The 26,048-nt window shown below is 45.7% G+C and overlaps 1 protein-coding gene across 1 annotated transcript in view; it reads left to right on the top strand.

Annotated features, from left to right (window-relative positions):
- Positions 1–26,048, top strand: part of VWF (von Willebrand factor) — a gene marked incomplete at its 5' end in the record, with an annotated part of 156,788 nt that overhangs the window by 60,010 nt on the left and 70,730 nt on the right. The window contains 7 exon segments of the mRNA XM_079142379.1: positions 2,391–2,631; positions 8,654–8,748; positions 10,735–10,895; positions 17,111–17,214; positions 18,319–18,457; positions 20,931–21,065; positions 23,160–23,306. Coding sequence (XP_078998505.1) covers positions 2,391–2,631; positions 8,654–8,748; positions 10,735–10,895; positions 17,111–17,214; positions 18,319–18,457; positions 20,931–21,065; positions 23,160–23,306 — 1,022 coding nt within the window.

The following is a 26,048-nucleotide window of genomic DNA, read 5'->3' as shown; positions in this document are numbered from 1 at the left end:
GAAGGCCAAGGGCCATTGGAAGCATTTAAAAATGCTTCACAAGTGGCTGCTCATTATCTCCATTGAATAGAATAGGGGAAATGGGCTGGCAGAGCAGTGGCAAGGCCTGAGTTTTGGGTAAAGAATGTCCTGACTCTTGAGGTTTTATGATACTGCAGAAGGTGCTGGGTGGTGAGGAGGAACTATCTCTGGAGATGTTCAAGGATGAGAGGGATCTGTCTCTATAGGTGTATGTCACAAATGACCTTGGGCTGTTCCTCTGAACCCAAGGGTAGTTGCCTGAACTCTTGTTCTTGCCTTCATCCTTTCTCGACTTAGGGTTCAAATTCAGCAGTCCCCTGGACCCAAGCCTCATTTTCCTTTCCTGATAAGTGAACAGAGCTCCCTAAATCACTAAATCCATTCATAGGAAGGAAGATGTCACACCAGTTGGAAACATTTATAGAGCAAGGACTTAAACATGTAGCTACTTCATGGGATGCTGTAAGGAGAGTCAGGAGAAACAGATTTTCTCCTTGTAAAATGGTTGTATTTCCTTTGGGAAGATAAGACCATGGGCTCTTTGAAGGCAAGGACCAAGGCTTAACATCTTTGCTTCCCTGAACCTCATACCACCCCAGCGTATGGTGGGTGCACAATACATGTCTTCTAAACTAAAAGTATGCATTGTTTATTCTGGGCAAGAAGACTAAAGAAGAAATTGAATAAGGCCTCAAGGTAGGCTAGAGACGATCTATCAGAAAAGAAAAGTTCCCAACTCCAGTTTCTCTTTGATGGATGAAGTGTGTGCTTGTCCCTGTAGACTCAGTGGGTTGAAAGGGATCGCCTTTCTTGTTGGGCAGTACATCCCATCTTCCCCTCCCCTCCCTCAGCACATTCATCCAATGGCTCAAACTCTCCACTCTATCAGAGAAAAGTCAAGGTCTCAGTGATTAGAAGGCCCCCTCTCTTCCCAGCTACCCTCAGACACCAAGTCAAAGGTGGTCGCAGGAGGGAGGCTGCAGGGTCTTTCCAGAGGTTCATGGCCAGGGGTGACTTCTACAGCTTCTGCCAGATGCTTCACCTGTGAGCTTCTGCTAAAGAATGAGAGGCAAGGATTCTAACAATTCCAGGGAGATTGTGTTCAGAATGGGGCTTTCATTGCTTGTTCAGCAGCCAATGAGCACTGGGAAGGCATTTTGGAAGGGAAAAGGGCACCCCACGTCTCCCATGTCCTTCTTAGCAAAGAATTTCATCCTCAGAGCGTTCGTTAGACTATCGGTACGTACTGCCCACGATGCAGGAGTGCCAGGCCCTTTGGCCTGGATCTTTCTCTGCAATATTCCTCCCATCCAAAGTCTGCTGATCTGGGCCTGTTTCCCCAGCAATATCATTAGTAATAATAACACAGAACATCTGCCGTGTGCCAACCGTGCCTCTAAAGGTGTTGGTTTATTTAACTGTGTCACAAAGACACAGGCAGATACTGTTATATTCCAGTGAAGACAATGCTGAAGATCATGTAGCTAACTAGGGGTGGAACTGGGGCTTGAACTCAGGTATTTGGGGGTGCAGAGCCCATTCTCTGAACTGATTCAGCGCTCTGCTCTACTTCCTCCTGGTGTTTGTCTCTTGTGTCATTTCTGTATTTTGCTGGGAGAGGTCACAGAGAGTGAGGGCTGTGGGTAGGTAGGGATGCCCACTCTTCTGGGGTAGAAATAAGAGTGTCTGTGCTCTTTATGATTCACATGTCTTCAAAAGGACTGTTTCCTTTTTAGAGTAGAATGGTTAGATGCATGTGCTTTAGGGCTGCAGAGAGCTCAAATCTTGCTTCTGCTTCTTCCTGGGAGGCATGACCTGAACTGTCCCTCAGCTCAAATCTTAGTTTCTCACCTCTGGAAAGGGGGTGACAAGGGCTAACTCACCAGGTGAGGCCTGAAACCTCTGTGAAGAGCAGGGGACACAGTAGGTGCTCGATAGACGGTAGCCATTGATGTCATTATCATCATGGTGATGCTGGTGCCTGTTACTCCCACCTCTTTTATTCTTTTTTTTTTTTTTTTTTGCGGTACTGGGGAATTGAACCCAGGGCCTTGTGCTTGCAAGGCAAGCACTCTACCAACTGAGCTATCTCCCAGCCCCCACCTCTTTTAAATATTCAAATCCACCGGGATTTCTTCCATGTCCTGGGCCTGGAGAACTCAGAAGTGACAAAAGCAACACTCCCTCTGGTTAAGATGGGGAGAAACGTGTGTGTTCATTACTATAATACCCATTTGTGTGCCTGAAGATATGCTTTTGTGCATCGTGGGAAAGGAGGGTGGCGATTGCACAGATATAATTGGGGGTCACGACTCAAGGGGTGGTACCCATGTCCTTGTTATCTTTCCTTCATCTCCCTTCTCTTCCAGCACTGCACTGCCCCCAGGGCCAGGTGTACCGGCAGTGCGGAACACCCTGCAACCTGACCTGCCGCTCCCTCTCTTACCCGGAGGAGGAATGTGACGAGGTTTGTCTTGAAGGCTGCTTCTGCCCCCCAGGGCTCTACCAGGATGAAAGGGGGGACTGTGTGCCCAAGGCCCAGTGCCCCTGTTATTATGATGGTGAGATCTTCCAGCCTGCGGACATCTTCTCAGACCATCATACCATGTGGTAAGTGCAGGCAGCTGTGCAATGGCACCACCAGACAGGAAAATGGTCCTCCGAACCTTTCATTTCTTGGCTGGGTAAAGCCCTGGAAGGAAATGAGTTGTGTGGACTCACACAGCAAGTCAGAGGCAGAGCTGGGATTTTACCCAGGTCTTCTGATTTTCTTATTATGCAGAAAACTAGAAACTCAAACTATCAGTAGGCCGACTATCACATGTCCCATTTCCATGCTCTAGGTCTCTGTTTCCCTCTTCTGAAACAGGAAATGGGAGATTTCCCTGTCTTTCTCCCCTTCAGCCTCCTGTCAGTGTTCTGAGTCTGAAATAAGCATTTGATACAGAAGAAAATATGCCTTAGCAGCATTGCCTCAAGGTGCACTGCTATCTCAGACCATTTTGAGTTGCTATAACAAAATATTTGAGATTAGGTACGTTATAAGGAAAAGAAGTTCAAAGTTGGGCAGCTGCCTCTGGTGAAGACCCTATGCTACATTATAACATGGCAAATTTATCACATGGCAGGAGAGTGGTGAGCAGAGTGTGCAGAAGAGAGCAAATGTGGGGTGGTTTAATTCTTAACCACCCATTCTCTTGATAACTAATCTAGTCCCTCTTGACATAACTAACTCCTGCAAAATGGACATTAATCCCTTCGAGGGTGGTGCCTCCATGCAGTCCTTCCCAACCTCTAGGTCTCACTTATAGTTCCCACCAGCCCTCAACACTGTGACATTGGAGACAAAGCTTCCAGCATAAGCATTTTTTGGGGTGGGGTGGGGGGAAAATTACATCCAACAGCTATCCTGGTTGAAATCATGCATTTCCCCCTAGAATAGCTCAAGGTCATGCTTGCTTCTTGCAGCTCTTTGCCCAGCCTGCTCTGACAGTCAGTTTCAACAAGGCTGATGAGATCACAGAAGAATTTTTGCCACAGAACATTTGTAGAGCAAACATTTACCTGTCCCCTGTTTTGTCCCAGGTTCTGGCTAAGAATTGGTGATATAAACATGAGTCAGACACAGTGTGGTCTCCAAAGAAACTGACAGTCTAGTAAGGGAACCAGTTAAAATGTCCCAGTTATGGAAAATTTCAGAAAGACATAGAAGTAGAGAGAATAGTATAAGAAGCTTTAATGTGTCTATCCATCCTTAGTTTCAGTGATTATCTTATCTATTGTCTCCTCCCCTTTCTGACTGGAACAGTTTAAATGAAACTTCAGATATTACATCATTTCATTTGTAAATAATTTAATATGTATTTCTAACAGATAAACACTTATAAAAATAAAGACAACCATAGTACCATTACTAGTCCAAATATTAACAATAGTTTCTTAACATCTAATATTCAGTTCATATTTTCTTTTTCCTGTTTGGCTCAAACTTTTTTATAATTGGTTCATTCAAATCTAGATTCTAAGTCTGCAAATTGCATTTGATATGAAACCTTTTCTCATCACTCCAGTGAGATGAATTTGCACTCTTTCCTAACTACATGAACCCAAAAGCATATTATTTATACTTCTATTGAAACAGTTATTACTATTGGACTTCTATTTCAGGAAAATGTGTTGTGTGTCACCTCGGGACCATGAATGCCCCAAGAGTAGAGGCCACATCTTGAGCTCTGACCCCCCAGTGCCTCACACAGTTCTGGTTTGAGTTGCAGAAACCTTAACATTTGGTAGATGTGTCATCTAAGAGACATAAAAAGCCCTGCTCATTCAGGAAGGGAAATATTACTTCCATTTGGGAGGAACTGGGGAAGACTCCATGAATGAGTTAGCTTTTGACCTGGGGGAGGATTCCCATGGCGGAGGTGAGGTGGGGGTGGTTTTAGAGGAAGCAGAGGAGTAGGGACAAAAACAACAACAATAACAACAACAACACACACACACACACGAGTGCTCAACAATCTTCAAGGTAAATTCTCCAATGGGAACATGGGTTGTATGAAGGAGAGTGTGTTAGCCAGCTTTCCATTACTGTAATAAATGCCAGAGATAAGTCAACTTAAAAGAGGAAAGGTTTCTTTTGTTCACGTTTTTAAAGGTTTAAGTCCATGACAGATTGTAGGCCTGTTGCTTAGGGCCTACAGCATCACACTACATCATGGTGGGAGGATGTCATTGTGGAGGCCCATTCACCTCCTGGTGGCTGTGAAAGAGAAAGAAAGAGATCAGGATCCTACAATCTCCTTCGAGGGCTTATCAACAGTGACCTAGAATCTCCCACGAGGCCACATCTCCTAAAGTTCCCACCAGCTCCCACTAGTGCCAAACTGGGGACTGAACCTTTAACATACGGACCTTTAGGGGACATTCCAGATCCAAACTCTAGCAGGCACGTAAGAGTGGAGTCAGGTTGGGATCAGGATCAGGGCTCTTTGAAAGAAGTGAGGGGCTCACTTTTCAGTAGGCAAAACGGCCCTTGAAGGTTTTGAACAGGGAATAGGATGAAGTGAAGTGTCAGGGAGGGGGTTCTGGAGGCCACATGAGAGTGAAGGCAGGGAGACCAGTTGTACCCTAGTGTTGACACAGAGTGATACAAAGGTAGTAAGACCCTGGACCAGATACTAGCAGTGGGAATGGGACGTGGGGGACAGAAACTAGAGCCATTGGAGGTGTGAATGGACTAGTGGGGTATTTAAAAGCACCAGAGGTTGAAGATGGCCCCAGGGCTCTGAACTTGAATGCCTGGGAGGATGGTCATGGCAGAACTGCATGAAGCCCTCAGGAGTAGAGGGAAGATGATGAGTTTGATTTTGGCCTTAATGGCTTTGAATTACTAAGAGAACATCTTGCTGAGTAAATGGAACCAATAGCTTGAATTGTAGGGTTGGAATTTGCAACATTGGGCTGGAGAGTGGCAAGGCTTACCAAGGGGAGTGGGCCCAAGAGCAGAAAAGAAGACTGAGTCCAGAACTTGTTCAGAGGGTAAGAGGAGGACCAGGGATCCCATCAGAGACAGCAGAGGTACAAGGCCAGTGGGAAGGACAGAACCAAGACAGAGCCATGGCGTGAGGATTAAGGGCAGAAGGGAATATGGAACAACCATACTCCAGGAGTGGAACATCCATCCTCCAGGAGTAACCTTGTTCCAAGGATGCTCAAGTCCCTTATCTAGAAAGGCATGGTATTTGCATATAACCTGTGCACATCCTGCCATGTTCTTGAAGTCATCGCTAGATTACTTATAGTGCTGAACACAATATAACTGATAGGTAAACAGTTGTCACGCTGTATAGTTTAGGGAATAATGGCATGACAAAAGTCTGTACATGTTCAGTGCAGTCATAACTTTTTTCCTGAACACTTTAAAAAATTTTTCTTTAGTTGTTGGTGGACCTTTATTTTATTTATTTACTTATATGTGGTACTGAGAATCGAACCCAGTTCCTCACACATGCTAGGTAAGCACTCTACCACTGAGCTACAACCCCAGTCCTCCTGAATACCTTTGATCTTCAGTTGTTGAATCTGCAGATGCAGCACCTGTGGATACAGAGGGCCCACTGTCATGTCATCCTCTGCTGGTTCGATATTTTGGCTTTAGCTCAGGGGTTGTTTTACTATAGTTGTCCAGCTATACTTTCCAAGGTGTTTCCCTTCAAAATCTTAATAAATGCTGTAGGGCAGGCAGAGCTTGCTTTTTCTAGTAAAGAATTTGAGGCTTAGAGAGGTTATCACTTTCCTAAATCATCCAGCAAATGACCAGAACCCAAGGACTCTTGAATTCTTCATATTATATTGAGAACAGACTGTTGAATTTGGTGACCAGAAGGTCAGGGTGGCCCCCTGCTGCAGTACTGTGGTGAGGAAAGAAGTCAATCTACAGAAACTGGGGTGACTTGGGGGCAGCAGCTGTCATCAGTTGTTTTTCCATAGCAGGGAAGGTGGGAGGTGGTGTGCAGCAGCCCATAGTGACCATGACTGGGAAATAGCCCTGGCTTCCGGCTCTCTTAGGGGTTTGACAGCCAGCAGTGACATCTCCATGACTGTGCTCTTCCTGTACCAGGGCTCAATGCTATGGTTTTCTTTTTGCACTTCATGTAGAAAATTGGATTTCATGGAGAATGTGTGCCTGAAGGAACGCAGGGCTTGTTTCTGGTTATTTATTTTTATTCTTTAAGCACAAAACTGAAGGACGACAGCAGGAGGAAATGCTGGTGATACCTATGGACAGGTGGGAGGAAGGTGCACACACATTTGTCTGGGGGTTCTTCACACTCCTCCATTGGTCACTCTGACGGCCAGCACAGCAGGACTTACTGTGCTGTAGGCCAGGCTCCGACCAGGAGTTGACTGAAATTCTCACGTATTATAGCGCAGTGGAGTGGCTACAGTTAACAATAATTTATTGTATATTTCAAAATAGCTAGAGGAGAGAAGTGTGCCTCAACACCGAGAACTAATAAAAGTTTAAGGTGGTGAATCTGTCAATTATCTTCATTAGATCATTGCACATTGTGTATGTGTGAAAAAATATCACATTATATCCCACGGATGTGCAATTATCTGTCAGTTAAAAATAAAAACAGCTGGGTGTGGTGGCACATGCCTGCAATCCCAGATGCTCAAGAGGCTAAGGCAGGAGGAACTTTGCAAGTTCAAAGCCAACCTCAGCAACTTTGAGAGTCCCTAAGGACTTAGTGAGACCCTGTCTCAAACAAAAGAGAAAAGAAAAGAAAAAGGGCCAGGGATGTGGCTTAGTGGTGAAGTGCCCTTGGGTTCAATCTCCGGTACTAAAAACAAACATCAAATCCCCACAAAAACAAAAACAAAAACAAAAACAAAAAAACCCCATATTAAGTACTTTATGTAAAGCCTTATGCTGGATACTAGTGATATAATGGTGAGCAAGACCAGTTACAGCTTTGACCCTCATGGATCTTATAGACTAGTGAGATACAGTTGTTAACCAGATAAAACTCAAACACAAAGTTACAAGTGTGGTAAGTTCTGGGAAGAGAAACACCTGGTCTGGCAGAACTTGAGATGGGGTTGGGGCAAAGATGGTATATGTGTGTGTGTTGGGCAGAAGTGACATTAACTCAGAGGAAACTGCAAAAACCCTGTGTTTAAAGGATTCAAGATTCACAGAAGGCCAGCTGGCTGGAGGGAGAGAGGAAGGCAGGGGTCACATCACACGGGGATTTGATCTTTATCCAAAGGCCTGTGGAGGGGAAGCTGTTGAAGGATTCAAGCAGTGATGTGGCATAATCAGATTAAGGTTTTGAAAAGATTCTTGGCTGTGAAGAGGGGTGTTTTGGAGAGAGGCAAGAGTAGGCACAGGGATGTTGGTTAGGAGACTTCTGCATTGTCCAGACAGGAGGCGATGGCATTTCTTCTCGTGGCTGTGGGCATAGAGAAGTGGATATGAATCCCTGCCATGTGGAGGAGGCAAAGTCCAAGGGTGTGGTGATGGGCAAGGGAGAGGGCAGTCTCAGGACGAACCTTGGCTCTGTGGCTGTGAAATTGAATCAGACGGATGGTGGTAACGAATCAGGCTGGCTTTGAGACACCAAAGAAAGCCATCCTGTAGACATGGGTCTGGGGTTCAAAGGAGAGGTCCAAGAGGCTGTTGGAAAATTGTGAGTCATCTCTGGAACTGGAGCTGGGGGCAGGCATGGCGAAATGGTGTGAGAAACAGAGAGGTCGCCGGTTGGAGCCTGGGGAATGCTGACGTTCAAAGACCAGGCTGAGGTGGAGGTGAGCTGCAGTCTAGCTTGAGAAGGAGCAACCAGGGGAGTGGGAGGAACTAGGGGAGATTAAAACAAATTCTCTAAAACAATGGAGTAGTTAACAATAAATAATGTTGAAGGGGATCAAGTAAGAAAAAGAACTGGAAACCGTTCCATGGGATACAGTTACACGGAAGTCATGGGTGACCTTAGTAAGGCAGGCTTTGCAGAGTGATAGGTCTGGGAGCCCAGCTGCAAGGGGCAGAGTGAGGGAGAGACAAGGAAATGGGGACAGTGGGTGCTGGTGGCTCTTGTGAAGTTGGGGTGTGCCTTCTCCTCTGCAGCTACTGTGAGGACGGCTTCATGCACTGCACCACCAGTGGAGCCCCAGGAAGCCTGTTGCCAGACACTGTACTCAGCAGCCCCCTGTCCCACCGCAGTGAGTACTGAACCCCCAGAACACTGTTCACTTCTACTCTGCCCTGACTCTTGAAGCACGGAGTCCAGGAGAGAGCTGGGTTGCACTGTCTGATTGTGTATGTACGTGTTCAGGAGCATGTCTGATTTTGCCCAAATTTGCCAGAGTTTCTGGGTTTGTGTGAGTGACTTTCAGGCCTAAGCATGACTTTGGATATGTAAATCCAAATTATTGAGTTGAGAACTATTTTATTTTGTGGACAGGGAAAGGCCAAATATCTGCAAGATGGATTTGTGAGACCTCCATTTTGCCTGCAGTGATCTTAGCCCAGTAAACAGTGGGGTGGGTCTGTTGCTTTGATTATGATGGTGATCACCCTTCTTTGATAGCTTCTTGCTTCCTATGGGCATGCTAAGCAAGTCACCTCTTTGAAAACTTCTTGGATGGATTTGAAAGAGTGGGGTTTGGGACAGTTGCTCTCAGCTTGAAGGTCCTGATGGTTGCTGTACTGTTTGAGGACAAAATACAGAATGGAGAGTGCACTGACCCTGTGCTGGTGGGACTACATTCACATTTCTGGGTCACAGGAGCTCTCCTTGCTTCCAGAAGGCTTGTCCTGTCTTAGAATGGAGTCTTCCAGTGGGAGGGACATAAACGAGCCATTTCAACCTCCAGCTTGACCACTTCCGTTTCTGCCTCTCCCTTTCCATGACACTCTTTCCCCCCAGGTGACTCAGCTCTGTGCCATGCCATTTGCTTTCCAGCTTGCCCTTGGTGAGGAGTCTGGTTCTCTATGTGATTGACTGGGGGAGTCTCTCTCAGCCCAGAGTTGGGGCAAGATCCCAAGCATGGGGTTGGCTCAAAAGTTGAAATCACAGTGTGTGACTCTAGGCCACTGAGTCCTTCTGCCTGTCTCTTCCCCTCCCTCTGGTGCCACTCCCCACGCTCCCACCCTTCGCTGGGTCCTGCCTCTTAGTCCTGAAGGCTCTTCTTGCTCAGAGTCTTCAGTCTAGACACTGGAAGGCATTGCATATTTTTCAAAGTCAGGAAACTCCAAGAATTTTGTGCAGATTGGGAAAAACCATTTAACCTTTTGGAGTTTCAGCTTCCCAACAAATTTTCATGTAAAAATAAGGTCAGGAATTCTGCCTTTCTTGCATATAGGAGATGGTAAGTGCTCTAAATGCTAGTAAGTATGCCAGTTTTATTTTTTTTTTTTTTTGAAAGAAAGGTGTATCAAGCACCTGTTCTCATTATTATCCAGTCAGACATGGATATCTATGATTTGCCAGGAAATATGAACTCTCAATGAACAAAGTAGATAAAAGGTCTTTCTTTGCCTTCATGAAGCACACATCCTAGGGGGCTGAGTGGAGTGGAGTGGTGTGGGCAATCAACAAATAAGAGAAATATGTCAGATATATCAGATGCTGAGTGGAACACATGCAGGGTATCAGGTGGAGAAAAAAAAGAGCAGGGTGGGGAGATAGGGGTGCCAGGGGTTGGAGTCCTAACGTTAATAGGGTAGCCCAGCAGAGGCTGGCATTTGAGCAATTGGCTTCTTAAAGTCTTTGTGGTTGAATGACCTCTTCCTTCATGAGTTGTAACCATCTTAGGAATGGTTCTGTTGGGCCCCACTAAGGCTTCAGGTTAGCCCCCTATTGCCTGGGTCTGTTAATTGCCGCAATACATCCAGATTCAATGCAACCTGCTACATTGGGATCGGAGGCATAAGAAGTGGGGGCCATTGGATGAATACTGGGGTCAGAAGAGTCATCACCAGTGTAGGCTGAAGCTCTTAAGCTCCATGAGTACATGAGGTGTCATCCCTGTTCCACGGGGGGAACCTGGCTCAGGTTTCCACCCTACTGAGCAGCATCTTCTTCCAGGGACTAGGCATCTCTGGGTCTCTCAAATGAGTGACAGCACCTAGGGCATCAAAGGACAGTGCAGAAGGTGGATCCATTCACTCCTTCACTAATCACCTCTGATTTCTCTACCTTCAAGGCAAAAGGAGCCTATCCTGTCGGCCACCCATGGTTAAGTTGGTGTGTCCTGCTGACAACCCTCGTGCAGAAGGGCTGGAGTGTGCCAAGACGTGCCAGAACTATGACCTGGAATGCATGAGCATGGGCTGCGTCTCTGGCTGCCTCTGCCCCCCAGGCATGGTGAGCTGTCCCAGACCCATGGGTGGGCACCTTCCCTTCCATTTTCCTGCAGGTAGGAATGAGTGATAGGGCTATGGAGTCAGAGAGAGGAAGAGCAAGAGCCAAACAAGGATGTTCATGGGAGAAGTGGTGATGGGTGTGGGGGTGGTAGGCAGAGTCCTTGATGGCCCAGTCAGCTGCCAAATCAGGGAGGGAGTTGCGAGGAAAATGTCTGGGTTGATCCTGATGGGATCTGACAAAAATATAAGATCTTGGCTCACAGGGGCACCCTAGGAAGCAAAGAAAGCATTTCCAGAAAATATAAGTAAAAACAGGCATTTCTACTAGAATTCTTCCAAGGGCTGCATTCCATGGTATGAAGATGGAAGGACACACATATTTGCATGTGATTAGCATATATGCGTATGACTTTCTATTTTAAAAGAAGACATTGAGGTCCCTGCTAGCAAATTATGGGTCTTCCCCACATTGAGGCTTGTTTTCCTTGTCTGTCAAGTGAGTTGTGATGTCTTGGCCAGCTCTGTACGTTCATGATTTTGGGGCTGTGGCTGCATGATCCAAGCCCATGTTGGTCTGCAATACCTGGCTCCTTTGTGCATCTCTGGGAACCGCTGTTGGGGGCAATGGTTGTAGCATGTCCAAGCAAACTTACCTGCCTCCTAAATCTAATCTTAGGTCAGTTTTGTATTAAATTATTATACATCTATTATTTTTGTTACCCTGAAGAATGCTACTTCTGGATTTTCTTTTTCAAATGCATTCCATCTTCTTTCCTTCCCCTGAATCCAATTTCTCACAACCAGAGTGGTGAGGAGTTGGGACAGGGGCTCTAGAAGCCAGAATGTGGGAGAGGGGGTGGGGAGCAGAGAATTAATGATGCCCAAGACTCAGCTTGGGGGCAGTGTCCTGTGCCATGGGGACTGTCAATGTTCTCTAGAGGGACCTTGGACTTGTTACCAGTGTCCCTCAGGAGAGTTGGCATCTGAAGCATGAGCAGAGCAGATGCTCTCTTCTATTTCTTCTTCAACCATTTTTCCTCCCAGAGAGGTCAGCTCCTATTCCTTTTCTCCTGGGTGTCTCTCTGTCTTAGCCTAGGAGGGTTCTGGAATAGTCTTTTCTAAGGGGAGCTAGAGGTTGGCTAGTGAAAAGTGTAGTTCAGTGCTGTAGGAGAAGGTGAATTTGCATGGATGGTCTGTAAGGCGAGGGGAACTCAGACCCAGGTAGGGGTAAGAAACGGGAAAGGGCAGAGGCAGCTTCCATGTTGCTCTTTATCCCTGGGGTCCTTATTTTGAGTGTCTAGAGCTTTGGGGGACACAGATTATTGTCCTTTCATTATACCTGTAGGAGTTCTGACATTGAAGAAGGCTCAGGCAAGAAAGAGGGCTTCTCCACAGACTGTCAGTCTCACAGACTCTTTTATTTTAAAAACATTTAAAATGTTTTTTGATTTTTTTGAGACAGGTTCTCACTATGTTGTTCAGGCTGGTCTCCAACCCCTGGACTCAAGCAGATCTGGACTCAAGCAGTCCTCCTGCCTCAGCCTCTTGAGTAGCTTGGACTACAGGCCTGTGCCACTGCACCAGTCTGGTTCAGGGACTCTTTTAAATGAAAAATTTCTTGGTCATGGAGAAGACAATCCAGATAGTCTTAAATATTAATAAACACAATCATTGCATTATGACCCCAAATTCCCACATGAAAAATGAGACCTCAGCTATAGCACGGTCAGGTGCCCCTTTGGCATCCTGAAGTCTGACATATGTTCTGAGGACAGATCTGTCACCTAACAAGGGGGCTTACTCACCTCCACCTCAGGGAATTACAAATTTGAAAGCTCATATCACAAGAGATTGGGTCATATTTATAACTTACTCATTACCTGGCAGAGCAGAAAAGTCTGTGTAAGTTACAAAGTGAGCACAGGGTGCTGTCTCCAGCATGGAACATGTGTTCCTGGACACAACACAAGGAAAAGGGAGCTGGAAACACCATGTTTGGGCTCATTTGATGGTGCAGACCTTATACCCAGAGGACCTTCTCTGTCCTCTGTGAGAGGTGGTAAGGTTTTGGCATGTTACCAAACCACTGCGTTCTGAAGATTTAAAAGGAGGGGGCAGTTGCTTTTTCATGGGGGCAGATCTCTGAGAGCTGGAGGAGCACTGAGCAGGAATAGTACTCCAGGGCTGAGTTCCTCTGGACATCGCTCCTGTCTGGCTTTGTGTTTCTTATGCAGACATTAATTTTCTATCTAAGGCTCACTTACCTCCTCTGTAACACAGGCACAGAATTCCTGTTCTGCATTCATCATGCCTTAGTTGTGGGCCCAAAGGAGATGTATGTGGAAGCACATTTAAAACCAGAAAGTGCTAGGGAATCATAGGAATAGCTTTATTGTTGTTTTCATAAATAACTAAGGTTCACTCTCAAAGGTGTGTGGCTCAACTTCTCCTCCTGTCCACAGGAGGGATCCATGTAGGATCTGTTTTCTTCAGTTTCTCATCTGTTGTGGACCAGTGTTTTTGTAAATGCAACAAAATGAATTATCAGAAAAGTGAAACCAAAAGAAATGACATACAAAATATAAGTCCCTCCAGTTTTTATCAGATACAAAAGACATGATATTCCTCTGTCAGATTTCCACAAGAATATCTAAATATTCATTTTCTATACTTGCATTAGCATAGGTTGGCCTGACCCAGGGATTGCTCTTTGAGTAGCCTTGCCCTTGGCTACTGAAGACTGCCTTTCCTCCTCCCAGGAATGTCTCCCAGGAATGTCTCAGTGTCCATTGTCAGCCCAGAAGCACCAGTTTCAAATCTGGAGGAGGGAGGGACTCATTCTCTTTCTGATTGGCCCAGGCTTGACACCTACTTGGAGTAGAGGTTTTTCTGGCCCACTTCTCGAGGTGCAGGTTCTCTCTGCTCCTGCCACTGCTGCGAAGGTCTCCTTGCATAGGTACAAGGCAGGATGCTTTTGATAGTGGCCAATGCCATGAGAAATGGTTGGTGGAGAAGCTATGTGGTAAAGGCATTGTGTTGGAATCCTGAACTTCCAGGTTTGAATTGTGGTTTCTGACATTTACTTAACTGAGTGGCATGTCATTTAAAATATTTGTGTATTAATTTCCTCATCTGTAAAACTGGATTAGGAAAGCTTTTTGGAAGACTGGAAATGACAGTGGCAGGCACACAGTGTTTTGGAGGTGTGGCTTAATGACCACTATTTGTAAGTTCATGGAGGAAAATCAGGAACTCAGTCATCACATACTGGAAGAAACTTTTCAGACATCTGGGGTCACATTATGAGACTCACTGGTCAATAAAATCAGGAGGTTGCTCTTGAAGACGTCCCAGATTGTCATCTAGTTAGTTGTAAAATTTTCGAGTGGACGATTTTTGCTTGAATCATTCACTTTTAAGTTAGATATCACCTTTCTCTACCACTAGGTGGCAGAAAAGCACAGCTCACAGCCCTGTTCCTTCATCTGGGCTGTAGCTTTTACTGGGACCAGTGCAGGGTAGCAGAGCTAGAAGGAACCCTGAAGACCTGTCACCTCCATCCTTTCTACCACACAGGGTGGGGTAGAGGGACTGGGAAAGAAATGAAACAGAGACGGTTCAAGTCTGTGTAATTATATGGTGGAAATTTTGAACTCCTGGCAATCAGACCAACCATCCTTCAGCCCTATTGGTCTCCCTTTGGGAGGTCAGGCTATTGGGTGCTCAAATGCTTAGGTCTCTGGGGAAAATGAAGGATACTAATTTTCCTCTTGAAATCTAGTGGTTACATTTTCTAAGCTGGTACCCAGTTCTGCTGGTATTTAGGTAAATTCCTGGCAGTTGTGAAATGCGTTCCTCTCTGTGATCCCTGGATCCTCAGTATGAAGACTGAAAAGATTTTTAAAAATATACAACTTGGTCTCAGGGGCTCATCCAGAGTGGGTCTCACACATGTGGACATTGGGAATCCTAGGAGACCCAAGGAAGTGCTTCTATCTCACAAATATTTCCTACACTTAAACCACAGTTTGTCACCAAGTCAGACTTCTAAACATAACAGGCATGCATTTTTTTTTTTTTTTGTTAATAAGCATCAGCTTAAACAAAAGCTTACAACTTCATAAATCCTTATAGGAAGAGTCATTCACACTTTAGTGTGAGTTACTTAATTATATTGCTTTCCTTCTAGCAAAAATGAAGTAAAAAGCTAGTAGAAATCAGCTGTATTGAGCTGGAAGTATCAATAGGGAAGTTGAATTTCCTGGAGGGAGATAAAGCATCCAGCATGTACACCAAGACGCTTGGGAGCCCTCACCCCAGTCTGCTTGCAGGGGACAGGGGAGCACATATCCTGCTGAGGTGAGGCAGGTCAGCAGGGTTCTGCCTCTTGGACTCCATCTCCACCCATCTTGCATGGCTTTTGTCTCGTGATGTTTCCCATTGTGAGGCTTATCTGGTTTTGCTCACTAGGAGCCTTAGGATGCATCAGTCATTCTTATGGTGGCCACTAGGTGGCAGGACTCAAACTTGTGTTCAAGTTGACAAAGTTGGGGGCATGTGGGAATGAACCCTGAGTGACAAAGACTTTGAAGGTTCAGGAAGAGAGAGATTTTTCAGCCCCTCCCTGTTCCTACCAAGCTGCCATCTTCCCTACTGGGCTCCTGAGCTCACTGAATTACCAAGGGTGTGGCTGACCTGCATCTTCCTGGCTCTCTACACTGGTCCTGCCCCATTGCTTAACCTGTGAGGGACTCAGAAACACCTCCTCTGGTGGATAGAGGTGGTGTTAAGTGGAGGATAGTATTCTTTCCATCCAGCTCCCCACCACCCCATAAAATTTTAAGCTATTGTCCTTGACACAAAAGCCATTTGTTCAGCCACCCTGTTCCTAGGACTTTGTGTACTTCCAAGCCCTTGGAACTCAGGTTTGCCTGGGGAGTGACTGGTTTTCATGGAGCCTGAACCATCTTGTAAGGGAGCTTCTCACCCCCTCAGGTAACCAGGGTGCATGGTCACTTCATTTGGGGATGACTGAGGCATCTAAGGTCAGGCCATGCCAGAGCAGATGTCCAGAGCTGCTCCTGAAGTTGAGATAGAAGCAGATCTCCATACTGGGGTCAGGGGGGTTTGACTAGCTCTTTCTGAGCCCACTGGGGCCAGGGGCCAGGTGAACAGCTAAGAACCCCAGGTCTGCTGGGGTTGGAGGTTCTTAGTTCTTCCCTGGCCCTGGTCCTAGTGGACCTGAGGTGTATAACATGATTGCATGAGTAACTTGCCAAGGGTGGAGGGCAGGGAGGCAGAGCACCCCACCCTGGAGAGTGTATCAGAGTATCAGGGACTGGGGGACGAAGAGGCATGTGTGGCTTGGACAAGCCCCAGAGACTGGTTTTGGTAGATCTCTACTTATATCAAGTATTCAGCTCTTACTCCCAAGCTATTGAGTGCAGATTAATTATATTAAATGTAGTGTTCATTTTCTTTAATTATAATACCCATTCACCGAAGATCATTTGGGGAAAAAATAAAAAAAAAAAGAAAAGAAAATTTCTGCGTTCCCCTATCCCAGCCCACCACTGGAGGCAACTTCTCTATTTTCTTTTAGTCCTTTTTGGAAATATGTATATATATATATAATATTAGGACCATATGTGTGTACAGTTTTCTTCCCTATTTTGAAAACTAACAGCATAGCTATTTCCCGCATCATTGGAAATTCTTCCAAGGGGTCATTCTAATAGTGCAACAGGACACCAGCACCTGGGATTCCTTAATAGATGTAATCATTTTCCTACTGTTGAACACATGATGGTTTCCTTTTTTTTTTTTTTTTTTGTTTTTTTGCAGTTATAAATCTTTGCAGTGATTAATCTTTGATAAATCTTTACAATGATTAATCTTTGTCCATAACTCTATTTCCTTTGGAGAATGCTTTTGTGTGGAATGGCTGGGTCTGTGGGTATGCACCCTTGCAGGGCTTCTGCCATGGGTATCCCAGGTTACACTTCCCCAGCAGAGCACCACAGGGTGGAGAGTGGTCAGTATCCTCAGTAGGTAGGAGTGGCAGTGTAGACAGTGCCCACACTTGCCAAGCCCTAGCTGAGGCTGCCCCTGGCTCAGTCCCTGTCCCTATGCTGGGCTCCTGGCAGGTTCAAGCTCTTGGTGATACATCAGATCAGTCCCTGTGGCCTTTGAGACTTCTGGATTCTTTTTCCTTAGGTCCGGCATGAAAACAGATGTGTGGCCCTGGAAAGGTGTCCCTGCTTCCATCAGGGCAAAGAGTACGCCCCGGGAGAAACAGTGAAGATTGACTGCAACACTTGGTGAGGTTCAGCATGTTTCCCTGGGAACCCAGCCACCTCTGCACTTATGGAGACCTGGGCATGTAGTTCCTTTTCTCTGTGCCTGTTTCTCCATCTGTGAAATGGGAGAATATTTACCATCACCTGTGCTCATCCCAGATAGGCACCTTCCTGCAGATCAGCTTTTCTGTTCAGGGAGATAGGCCTGGGGAAGATAAGAACCTACATAGGTAGGAAGCCTACATAGGTCACTGCATATGTGGCAAGCTGCCCACAAGTGTGGGGTGAGGAGGGTCCTCTTCTTACATACCTTAAACTGCCCATGAGGGTACCATGAGTGTGCCTGTTATGGTGCAGTTTGAGGAGGGGCTTGGCGAGGGTGGCTGGTTTCCTTTGGCTCCTTGGCCATCCTTCACATTACCCCTCACCCTTCTCACTCACCCTGCCTTTGTACTGCCTTAGAAAGGGGCCCTGCAGACAGGCGGGCAGGGCTGTCTGAGGTCTGAGTTTACCACCTCTGACGCACGAGTGGGCTTCCCAAGGTCAGCTCTGGTTACGGATGGTGGGGGGATGGGCCATGTGGCCATTCGCAAATCACTATAGATTTAAACATATAGCTACGTGCACTCAAAACCTCTCCTGGCAGGAGTTCATGGTTCATTACTATTTTCCAGACACAGAACTTTCTGGCTGTTCTGTCTTATTCTTCCCATTAGCCTCAGAGGGATTTCAACCTCAGTGTGTCTGCTTCACAGAGACCCTGAGGCCAATATCAGGCTGACTTGTGGCTTCCAGGGTGAAGCTGAGCAAATTCATGCGGGTGGCCTAGAAAGAGTCTGGGCCTCCTCTTCAGCTGCCTGGATCACTGTGGACAACCCCTGCCCTTCTTTGCCTCAGGTTCTCCCTTGGAGATGGAGAGCAGCATCCTTTCCCTCTGTCCTGCTGGGCCCTGTGCTGGGCCTGTGAATTTCATGCTCCATTAACTGCCAACCCTTAACTTCTCAAGTCTTCCTGGAGGGTTGGGTGGCACTTGGAACACTCTCCATCCTTCCATTGCCTCTCATTCCCTAACACCCAGACACACTCAAAGTGCCCAATGAGTCATGCTTACATTACTGTTCCTAGTGTCTGTCGGGACCGGAAGTGGAATTGCACAGACCATGTGTGTGATGCTACTTGCTCCGCGATTGGCATGGCTCACTACCTCACCTTTGATGGGCTCAAATACATGTTCCCTGGGGAATGCCAGTACGTCCTGGCACAGGTGAGAATGAGAGTGAATCTGTATCTGAATGGGGGGTGGGAGGAGCAAGTACGGCTTTTCCAATCAGTCTTTGCCCTTCTGTCTGTCGAGAAAACTGGGATCTGGTTTTACTGGGATAATTTTCCAATCCTTGAAAGAGGTGCCTGAAGAGGTAAGAGGTTTAAAACTCAAAGTGGCTGTTTTCTTTCACCTGGAGACTTCTAAGAACAACCCAGAAGCTCACTTGCTGAGTAGGTTGGTGTGGACATAAGACCACACCGAGTACAAATTAGCATCAGTGTGAGTTAGAGAAAGCCATCAGTCTCCACCAGGAAGTGAAGCCAACTGGACCTCAAAAACCCTCCACCCCGGGTGGGCTCGCTAGCCTCCTTGTGTGGTGAGCAGCAACTCTGGACAGGGGGATGGTTGACATGAAATACCTGCCCTCTGATCCTATTGCATTCTCCTCTGTTTTCATTTCTGACCTGGTACAATTTCAAATTGAGTGGAGGAAGAGGAAATGGAGGAGGGCAGGGTCTCAAAAAAGTCATTCTGCAAAGCAGGGTGAGAAAGAGTTCAGGAAATCCTTGCTAGTGAGTGAGGGCACTAGCCCCTCTACCTCCCCCTCCCCATGTCGTGGATTCCTGTAAATTTCTCTTGCTGGTTGACACCAAATGGGTAAGCAATGGGGGTGAGTGCTTTTCCCCAGAGGGAGGAGACACTGTGCCCTCTGATGCTTTAAACAAATGTGGTCTCTCTGTCTCCATTCTCTAGGGGAGGGGGGCATTGGGGGTTTGGTGTTGTCTGAAGGGAGGACCACAAATCTGGGGAAGCTTCAGTCCCAGAGATGGAGCTGCAGGATCCCCAGAGTCAGCATCAGGACAAAGACCACATGTGCAGAGCATGCTGGGAGGGGACTGGACTAGCTGGGGCTCCAGCCTGTTAGCCACATACCACACTGGCCCAGGGAGTAGTGTGCTGGGGAGACAGGGATGTGCACCTTGAAATACTTTAGGAACACCTATGGACCTGGGATGAGTGCCCCCTGGAGCTTTCCCAAAGATTAGAAATGAAGGCCTGTCTTTTGATTACTCGGCTACCTCCCAACCTCAGCAGCAGAAGTCAGGGTGACATCACTTTTGCTATTTAGCTACCAAGTCAGTTTCAAACCAGAGCATCCAGAAAAAACAAACAAACAAACAAAATAAAAACAAAAACAAAACATAAAACCAAAAAACCATTAAATTCTGTGCAAGAAGAAGCAGCTGGTCAGCGTCTCCTGCTCCCAGCTCTTCCCCTGCCCAGGCAATTTTCCCAAGTGGCCCAGTTTTCAGGAATCTCCTTCCAAATTGTGCCCTTCGTATGTCACTTATTTTCCTTTCCCACAGCCAGTTCCTTTGTCCTTTGTGATGCTTACTCTTAGGCATCCTCCCCTTACTACCTTCCTTGGGGTGCTATCATCAGACTTAACCCGTGGCCACAAATAAATCACATACATCCTTGTTCCCTCTTTTAACCTTCACCATCCATTAACCCAGCACTCAGTTAGCTGAACAATCCTAGGAAGCTGACTGATTCATAATCTTATAAAGGTGAAGATCATATGTTGTGTGTGAGTATGAGTATATATAAATGTGTGTATATGTGTATGTATATACATGCATGTGTGTGTATAGATATATGTGTTTGAGTATATGTGCATGTGTATTTGAATATTTTTGTGTGTGTATGGATAAGTATGTATATGTATGTACATATATATGTGTGCATATATGTTTGTGTAATTGTCTAAGAGTGTATTATGTGTGTGTCATACAGGTATGCAATTTGCTCAATGTGATAGGCCTAGATTCACACCTGGTTTCTTCAAATTGAGAGTTTTATCTTTCTTCCATTAAACCACAGCAGTAGCCACCAGGGGGGGACTATTTGCCAGGAGTGTGTCTCCTTTTTCTTAATTTTCTAAGCAATCAGTGACCATCAGTGACCTCTTAGTGTTCCCTTTTCCCCTAAACCTAGCTAGAGATGTAGCTTGGGAGCTGTGAGTGGTATTGAGCTGTCTTTGATTACACCTCTGGGCCAGCAATCTTCAGGGGTCAGCCAGACATGAGAGGCTCAAGATGCTATGTGGTCAGACTCTCCTAATTACCTGCATGGGGCTGAGGAATAAAGGGATCTAGGCATGGGCTTTTAACCTGGAACTTCTGTCAAAGCATGCCACATGTCACTTTTCCTTTCCCTCCTTCTCTGCTTGGTGATCATTACACCTGCACCCCGCTGACCTAAGTACCATGTTCATCTGTGTGGATGAGAGTGACACACCTGTGGGAGTCCCCCCCACCGCAACACATGCATATGCACAGGAACAAATACACACCTATAGACATGGTAACATCCTGTAACAGGTATCTAAAGACCTGTGAGGACAAGATGACCATCTTCTGGTCTGGGAGAAATAGCAGGCATAATATTTCTGTCTCCCTTCTTTTCCCAGGATTATTGTGGCAGTAACCCTGGGACCTTTAGGATCCTCGTGGGGAATGAGGGGTGCAGTTACCCCTCAGTGAAATGCAAGAAGCGGGTCACCATCCTGGTGGAAGAGGGAGAGATTGAACTATTCAACGGAGAGGTAAGAGCCAGCCTCGTCTCCTACACACTCGTGCTCCTCTTTGTTCCTCTGTCAGCTTTATTGAAGCATTTACCTGGCATCCATGCAGAACTGTGTGAATGGAGTAACATGGCCTTACAGAGACCGAGGTCCAGCTATGTTATCTGGCCTGGACATATTCTATGAGCCAGCACAAGTGGCAGACCATTACGGATAATATGGTTCCATTTTAGTTGAAGTCTGCATTTGTGCGTGGAGAAGGATAGGTAATCATGCCTGCATAAATGTGGGAAGAGGCAGTGCTTATTGCTGGAGAGGGCCTGGAGCATGGAGGGAAAGGGAACCTTCCCTTCTATATGCAGTCATCCCTCTTCCATGGGTACACATTTCAAGATCCCCAGTGGACACCTGAAACTGAAGATAGTACCAAACCTAGTGAATACTAAAATTTCCCCTATATATACATATATATAATAAAGTTTAATTTACAAATTAGGCATAGTGACACATTAATAACAACAATAATAAGTAGAACCACTCTAACAATATATTATAATAAAAATTATTTAAAACTTCTTATTTCTGGAATTTTCCATTTAATATTTTAGGAACTCAATTGACCACAACTACAGAAAACAAAACTGGATAAGTGGATAAGCAGGAGCTACTGTGTGTGTGTGTGTGTGTGTGTGTGTGTGTGTGTGTGTGTGTACATATGTATACATATAATATTATTAGAGATTTTTACTTTCTTTTGAATTTTTCAGTACACTTCAGATACATTTTGGGTGTGTATTTATGTCTGAGATTCTGGGTATCAAACTCAGGGCCTCAAACATGCTAGGCAAGTGCTCGTCCACTGAGCCACACCCCCAGCATTTTAGATAAATATTTTTAAAGAGCTCAAAAATAAGATAAACAGTCTCAGCCCCTGTATAAGCTTAAGAAGTGATTCTCAGAAGAGTACACAGGAATCTCCCTGGAAATCTTGTTTAAAATGCTGACACCAGGGCACCATCCTGAGACTCTGACTCAGTAGGTCTGGGTGGGACCCAGAAACATGCATTTAGGTTGGCAGGTCACCACTAGGCCATAATTTTGGTTCATATAAGGTAGTAGGGCTACCTACTACCTGAAGTTCTGGGCTCCAATCTGTTCTGATATCTCTATTTTCTTCCATGGCCTCAGCCTGCATCTACTTTCTTATAAAAACCCACCACTGACATCAGGGCATGGAAAGTGAATTCTTCACCATTATGGAAGAAAACTCCTTAGCTAATGTGATTGTGGGTATGCTGTGTCAACTCCATTTCAAAGGAGAGCTCTGTTTAGGACAGATGACAGTGGTAACATTGAAGAGGAAGTGTGCAGACCTGCGAGGGATAAATTCACACATATGGGTAGATCTGCACATGATATGTTATTCAGGAGAGACCTCTGCAAAGGGATGGCGGGTTCTTAGCATCAGCCTTAATTTCGTAAGTCAGAGAATCAGCCCAGCACGATGGCTTTGAGGGTTTGGCACTGGTGATGATTTGGCTAGGTCAGGGGTTCAGGCCAGAGTCCTTCTGGAGACTTAAACCTGCCTTTAGCACTGAGTTCCACAGTCTCTGCCTCTTAATGACAGCCAATGTGGGGAGTGGGACGTGGTCGGATACAGCAGGGGTGAGAGTCTAGTATTTATTATTATAAAGGATAGATTTTTAAATCATTGACTAGACGTGCTTAAATGAAGTGTTGCCATGATAGGTTAAAACCATACCTCGGGGACCCTTGTAGTTAATGACCAAGAGTAAAAAAGAAATCCATTTTTTTGTAAAACAGTGATGATCTTCTGCTAGTTGGTTTTGTTGTACTTTTAATCTCATGATTTTTCTGCCACTTCTATCATCATCCCTTAATCACAGATTCTTGGAGTGGGGTGGGCGAGATGAACATAGGTGGTGTGGTGCTGCCCAGCAAGGCGAGCTCTGACTGAATGGGACAAATGACGTGTGTAGTTCTGGAGGGGCAGCGCCTGCACTCATCAGCAATGGGGACAGAAAGGTGGGTGTGAAGAAGAGAGAAAACGTAGACTTTCGTGCCTTCTCATTTTCCTGTTTTGCCTTCCTTCAGGTGAATGTGAAGAGGCCCATGAAAGATGAAACTCACTTTGAGGTGGTGGAGTCTGGCCGGTACATCATTCTGCTGCTGGGCAAGGCCCTCTCTGTGGTCTGGGACCATCACCTGGCCATCTCTGTGGTCCTGAAGCAGACATACCAGGTCAGTAGCTTTTCATGCTTTTTCTTGTCTCTGACTTCTTATTTGGACCTTCGTCCGGTCCCTGAGTAGCAGATGGCTCCTCCCACCACCTTGGGGAAGGTGATCCTCCAGTCCAGCCTCTTCCCCATACAAATAAAGCTATGGAGTCAAAGTTGCAGTTAGCTTTGGCTCTTTCTGAGGCTTGCTGCACATGACAAAAATTGAGGGTGGTCCCTGACACAAACTATCTTGACTGGCCTTGCTAAGCAAGTTTATTTACACAAAGGAGTAAAGTAAAAGATTAGGCAATATTAGATTTTCCTTAGATTCCTTAACCTAAAAGCAAGTGGATCATGCAAAATATCATTATAACACTGCAAAATATTCTGGGGTATTGCCTTACCATGGAGCCATGGGCCAGAACTTTGTGAGAGCTGTTTGCAAACTTTCTGACAACTTGCTTTTGGGAAAGATGACCATATTTGTCTAGGGTCTAACAGTTTGTTGGGGCTTTACAGATTTCTCTATGTGGTATGTACATGACAAGTGACTCTATTTACTATGGTGGCTGATTTGGTTTCAGCAGGAATGATCTTCATAGCATCTCTGACAATGCCATATATATTTATAGTTTGTATAGTTTGCATAGCCTTTACTTCCCTGTGGCAGCGCATTCCATTGCTGGAAAGCAAATTGCTCATTCAGTTAAACACACCAAATACTAAGTGTCTAGCATGTGTCAAACACTGTCCCAGGTTCTGTGGCTATAGCAGGGAAAAATCAGATGTATGTGTGTGTGTGTGTGTGTGTGTGTGTGTGTGTGTGTGTGTATATTTAACCCTGGTATTGGTTTTCTATTGTTGCTATAACAAATTATCACAAACTTAGTGACTCAAAACAACAACACAAATTTATTATGTTATGATTCTGAATGTCAAAAAATCTACAATCAGCCAGCAAGACTGTATTTCTCCTGGAAGCTCTAAGGAAGAATCCATCTCCTTATCTTTTCTAAATTCTGGAGGCTGCCTTCATTTCTTGACTTGTGGCTCCATCTTCTGTATTTAAAGACAGCAATATAGCATCTTCTGTCTCTCTGTTTCTTTCTGTCACATCATTTTTCATATTATGACTCCTTCTGCATTCCTCTTATCAGATTCCGTAGTTACACTGGGCTCACTTAGATAATCTAGGATAATCTCCTCATCCCAAGATCTTAACCTAATCATCTCCTCCAGGTCCCTTTTCCACGTATATCTGTCTGTTTTCTGTTGCTGCAACAAAATACCAAATGCTTGGTACTTTATATAGTAAAGATGATTGTTTAGCTCACAGTTTGGTGTCTCGTGAGAACTATATTAATTTTGTCGAAGGGTGATGCCACCAGTGACCTACTTACCTCCTGCTAGGCCTCACCTCCTACCATATCACCACACTGGGACCAGACTTCCAGTACATGAACGTTTAGGAGTATACCCAAACCACATTCAAGCTACAGCACCACGTAAGGTGACATATTCATGGTTCTGGGGTTTAGGACATCCATTTCTTTGGCGTAGCCCACTATCTGGGCTTCTATAATCCTGGTGGAGACTAAATTCTTGGGAGTGTTTCTTTAGATAAGTTGGTCTGATGAGACCTGTCTGAAGATGTGACATGTGAGTGGAGTCTTCAGGGGAGGGAGGACTGTAAGTATCTGGGGAAAGGACGTAGGCAGATGGAAGAGCATACGGAAAGACCCTGAGGGGGCAGCTGTCTGGAGTGTTTGATCAAGGAGGCGAGTATGGCTATAGAGGAGGAACTTGGGGTGGATGACAGCTCGCAAGGGGTAGGGAGAGGGCAGCGGCTACCCGGCAGAGCTCTTATGCCTCCTAAAGCCCCTTGGACTTTTGTCCAACTTTGAGAACTTTCTTTTTTTTTTTTTTTTCTTTTGGCACCAGGGATTGAACTCAGAGACACTCAACCACTGAGCCACATCCCCAACCCTATCTTTTTGTATTTGATTTAGAGAGAGGGTCTCACTGAGTTGCTTAGTGCCTCACTTTTGCTGAGGCTAACTTTGAACTTGCAATCCTCCTGCCTCCGGAGCTGCTGGGATTACAGGTGTGCACCACTGCACCTGACTGTGAGAACATTCTTACATGTTCCCCATTGACTTATACCCTAGGTACCATGCCAAATCCTGCTCATGGAAGCAAAATAGAATAAGCAATTCTCTTTGTTCCAGGACAGGTTCTAACTATGTTACAAAAGTATAGCAGCTTTTCTTTTCCAGGCCAAACATTGCCAGTTGGTTCTATAGTTTTTACTTGATGGTTTCCACTCATTCAGGACTCGCTGCTCATTGCACACTATGATAGATGAATTGGAGGTGAATTGGATGTATCTTCCTTGGTGATATTTGTTATATGGCAGAATTCTGGCTGTCTTTCCTGAACAGGCTGCAGTTCTGCAGGTACAGCAGGACTGTAATGTTCCCTTCTCGGTCCTCTGTGCTCTCACTGATGTCATGACTGACCAGCTTCTCTCTCTGCTCATAGGCTTATTGGGTAGGGTGATGGTTCAAACAGGGATTCCAGGCCTCTGCCCTTGACAATGTGATGTGTACAAGTTGCCTCTGTTTTCTTAACTTCAAAGTGGGATCATTTGAAGAAATGCCAAGGAAGAGGCTTTGCTGATCACTTTAGTTCTCTATTCCTCTTCCCTCTCCTCCTCATTCTTTTACTTCTCCTCAGATGACTCCTGGTCCTTTGTTACCTGGAA

The sequence above is a fragment of the Sciurus vulgaris genome (genome assembly GCF_902686455.1).
Source record: "Sciurus vulgaris genome assembly, chromosome: 5".
NCBI lineage: Eukaryota > Metazoa > Chordata > Mammalia > Rodentia > Sciuridae > Sciurus > Sciurus vulgaris.
The sequence above is the reverse complement of the archived record's forward strand: the minus strand, read 5'-3'. Positions and strand labels throughout refer to the sequence as shown.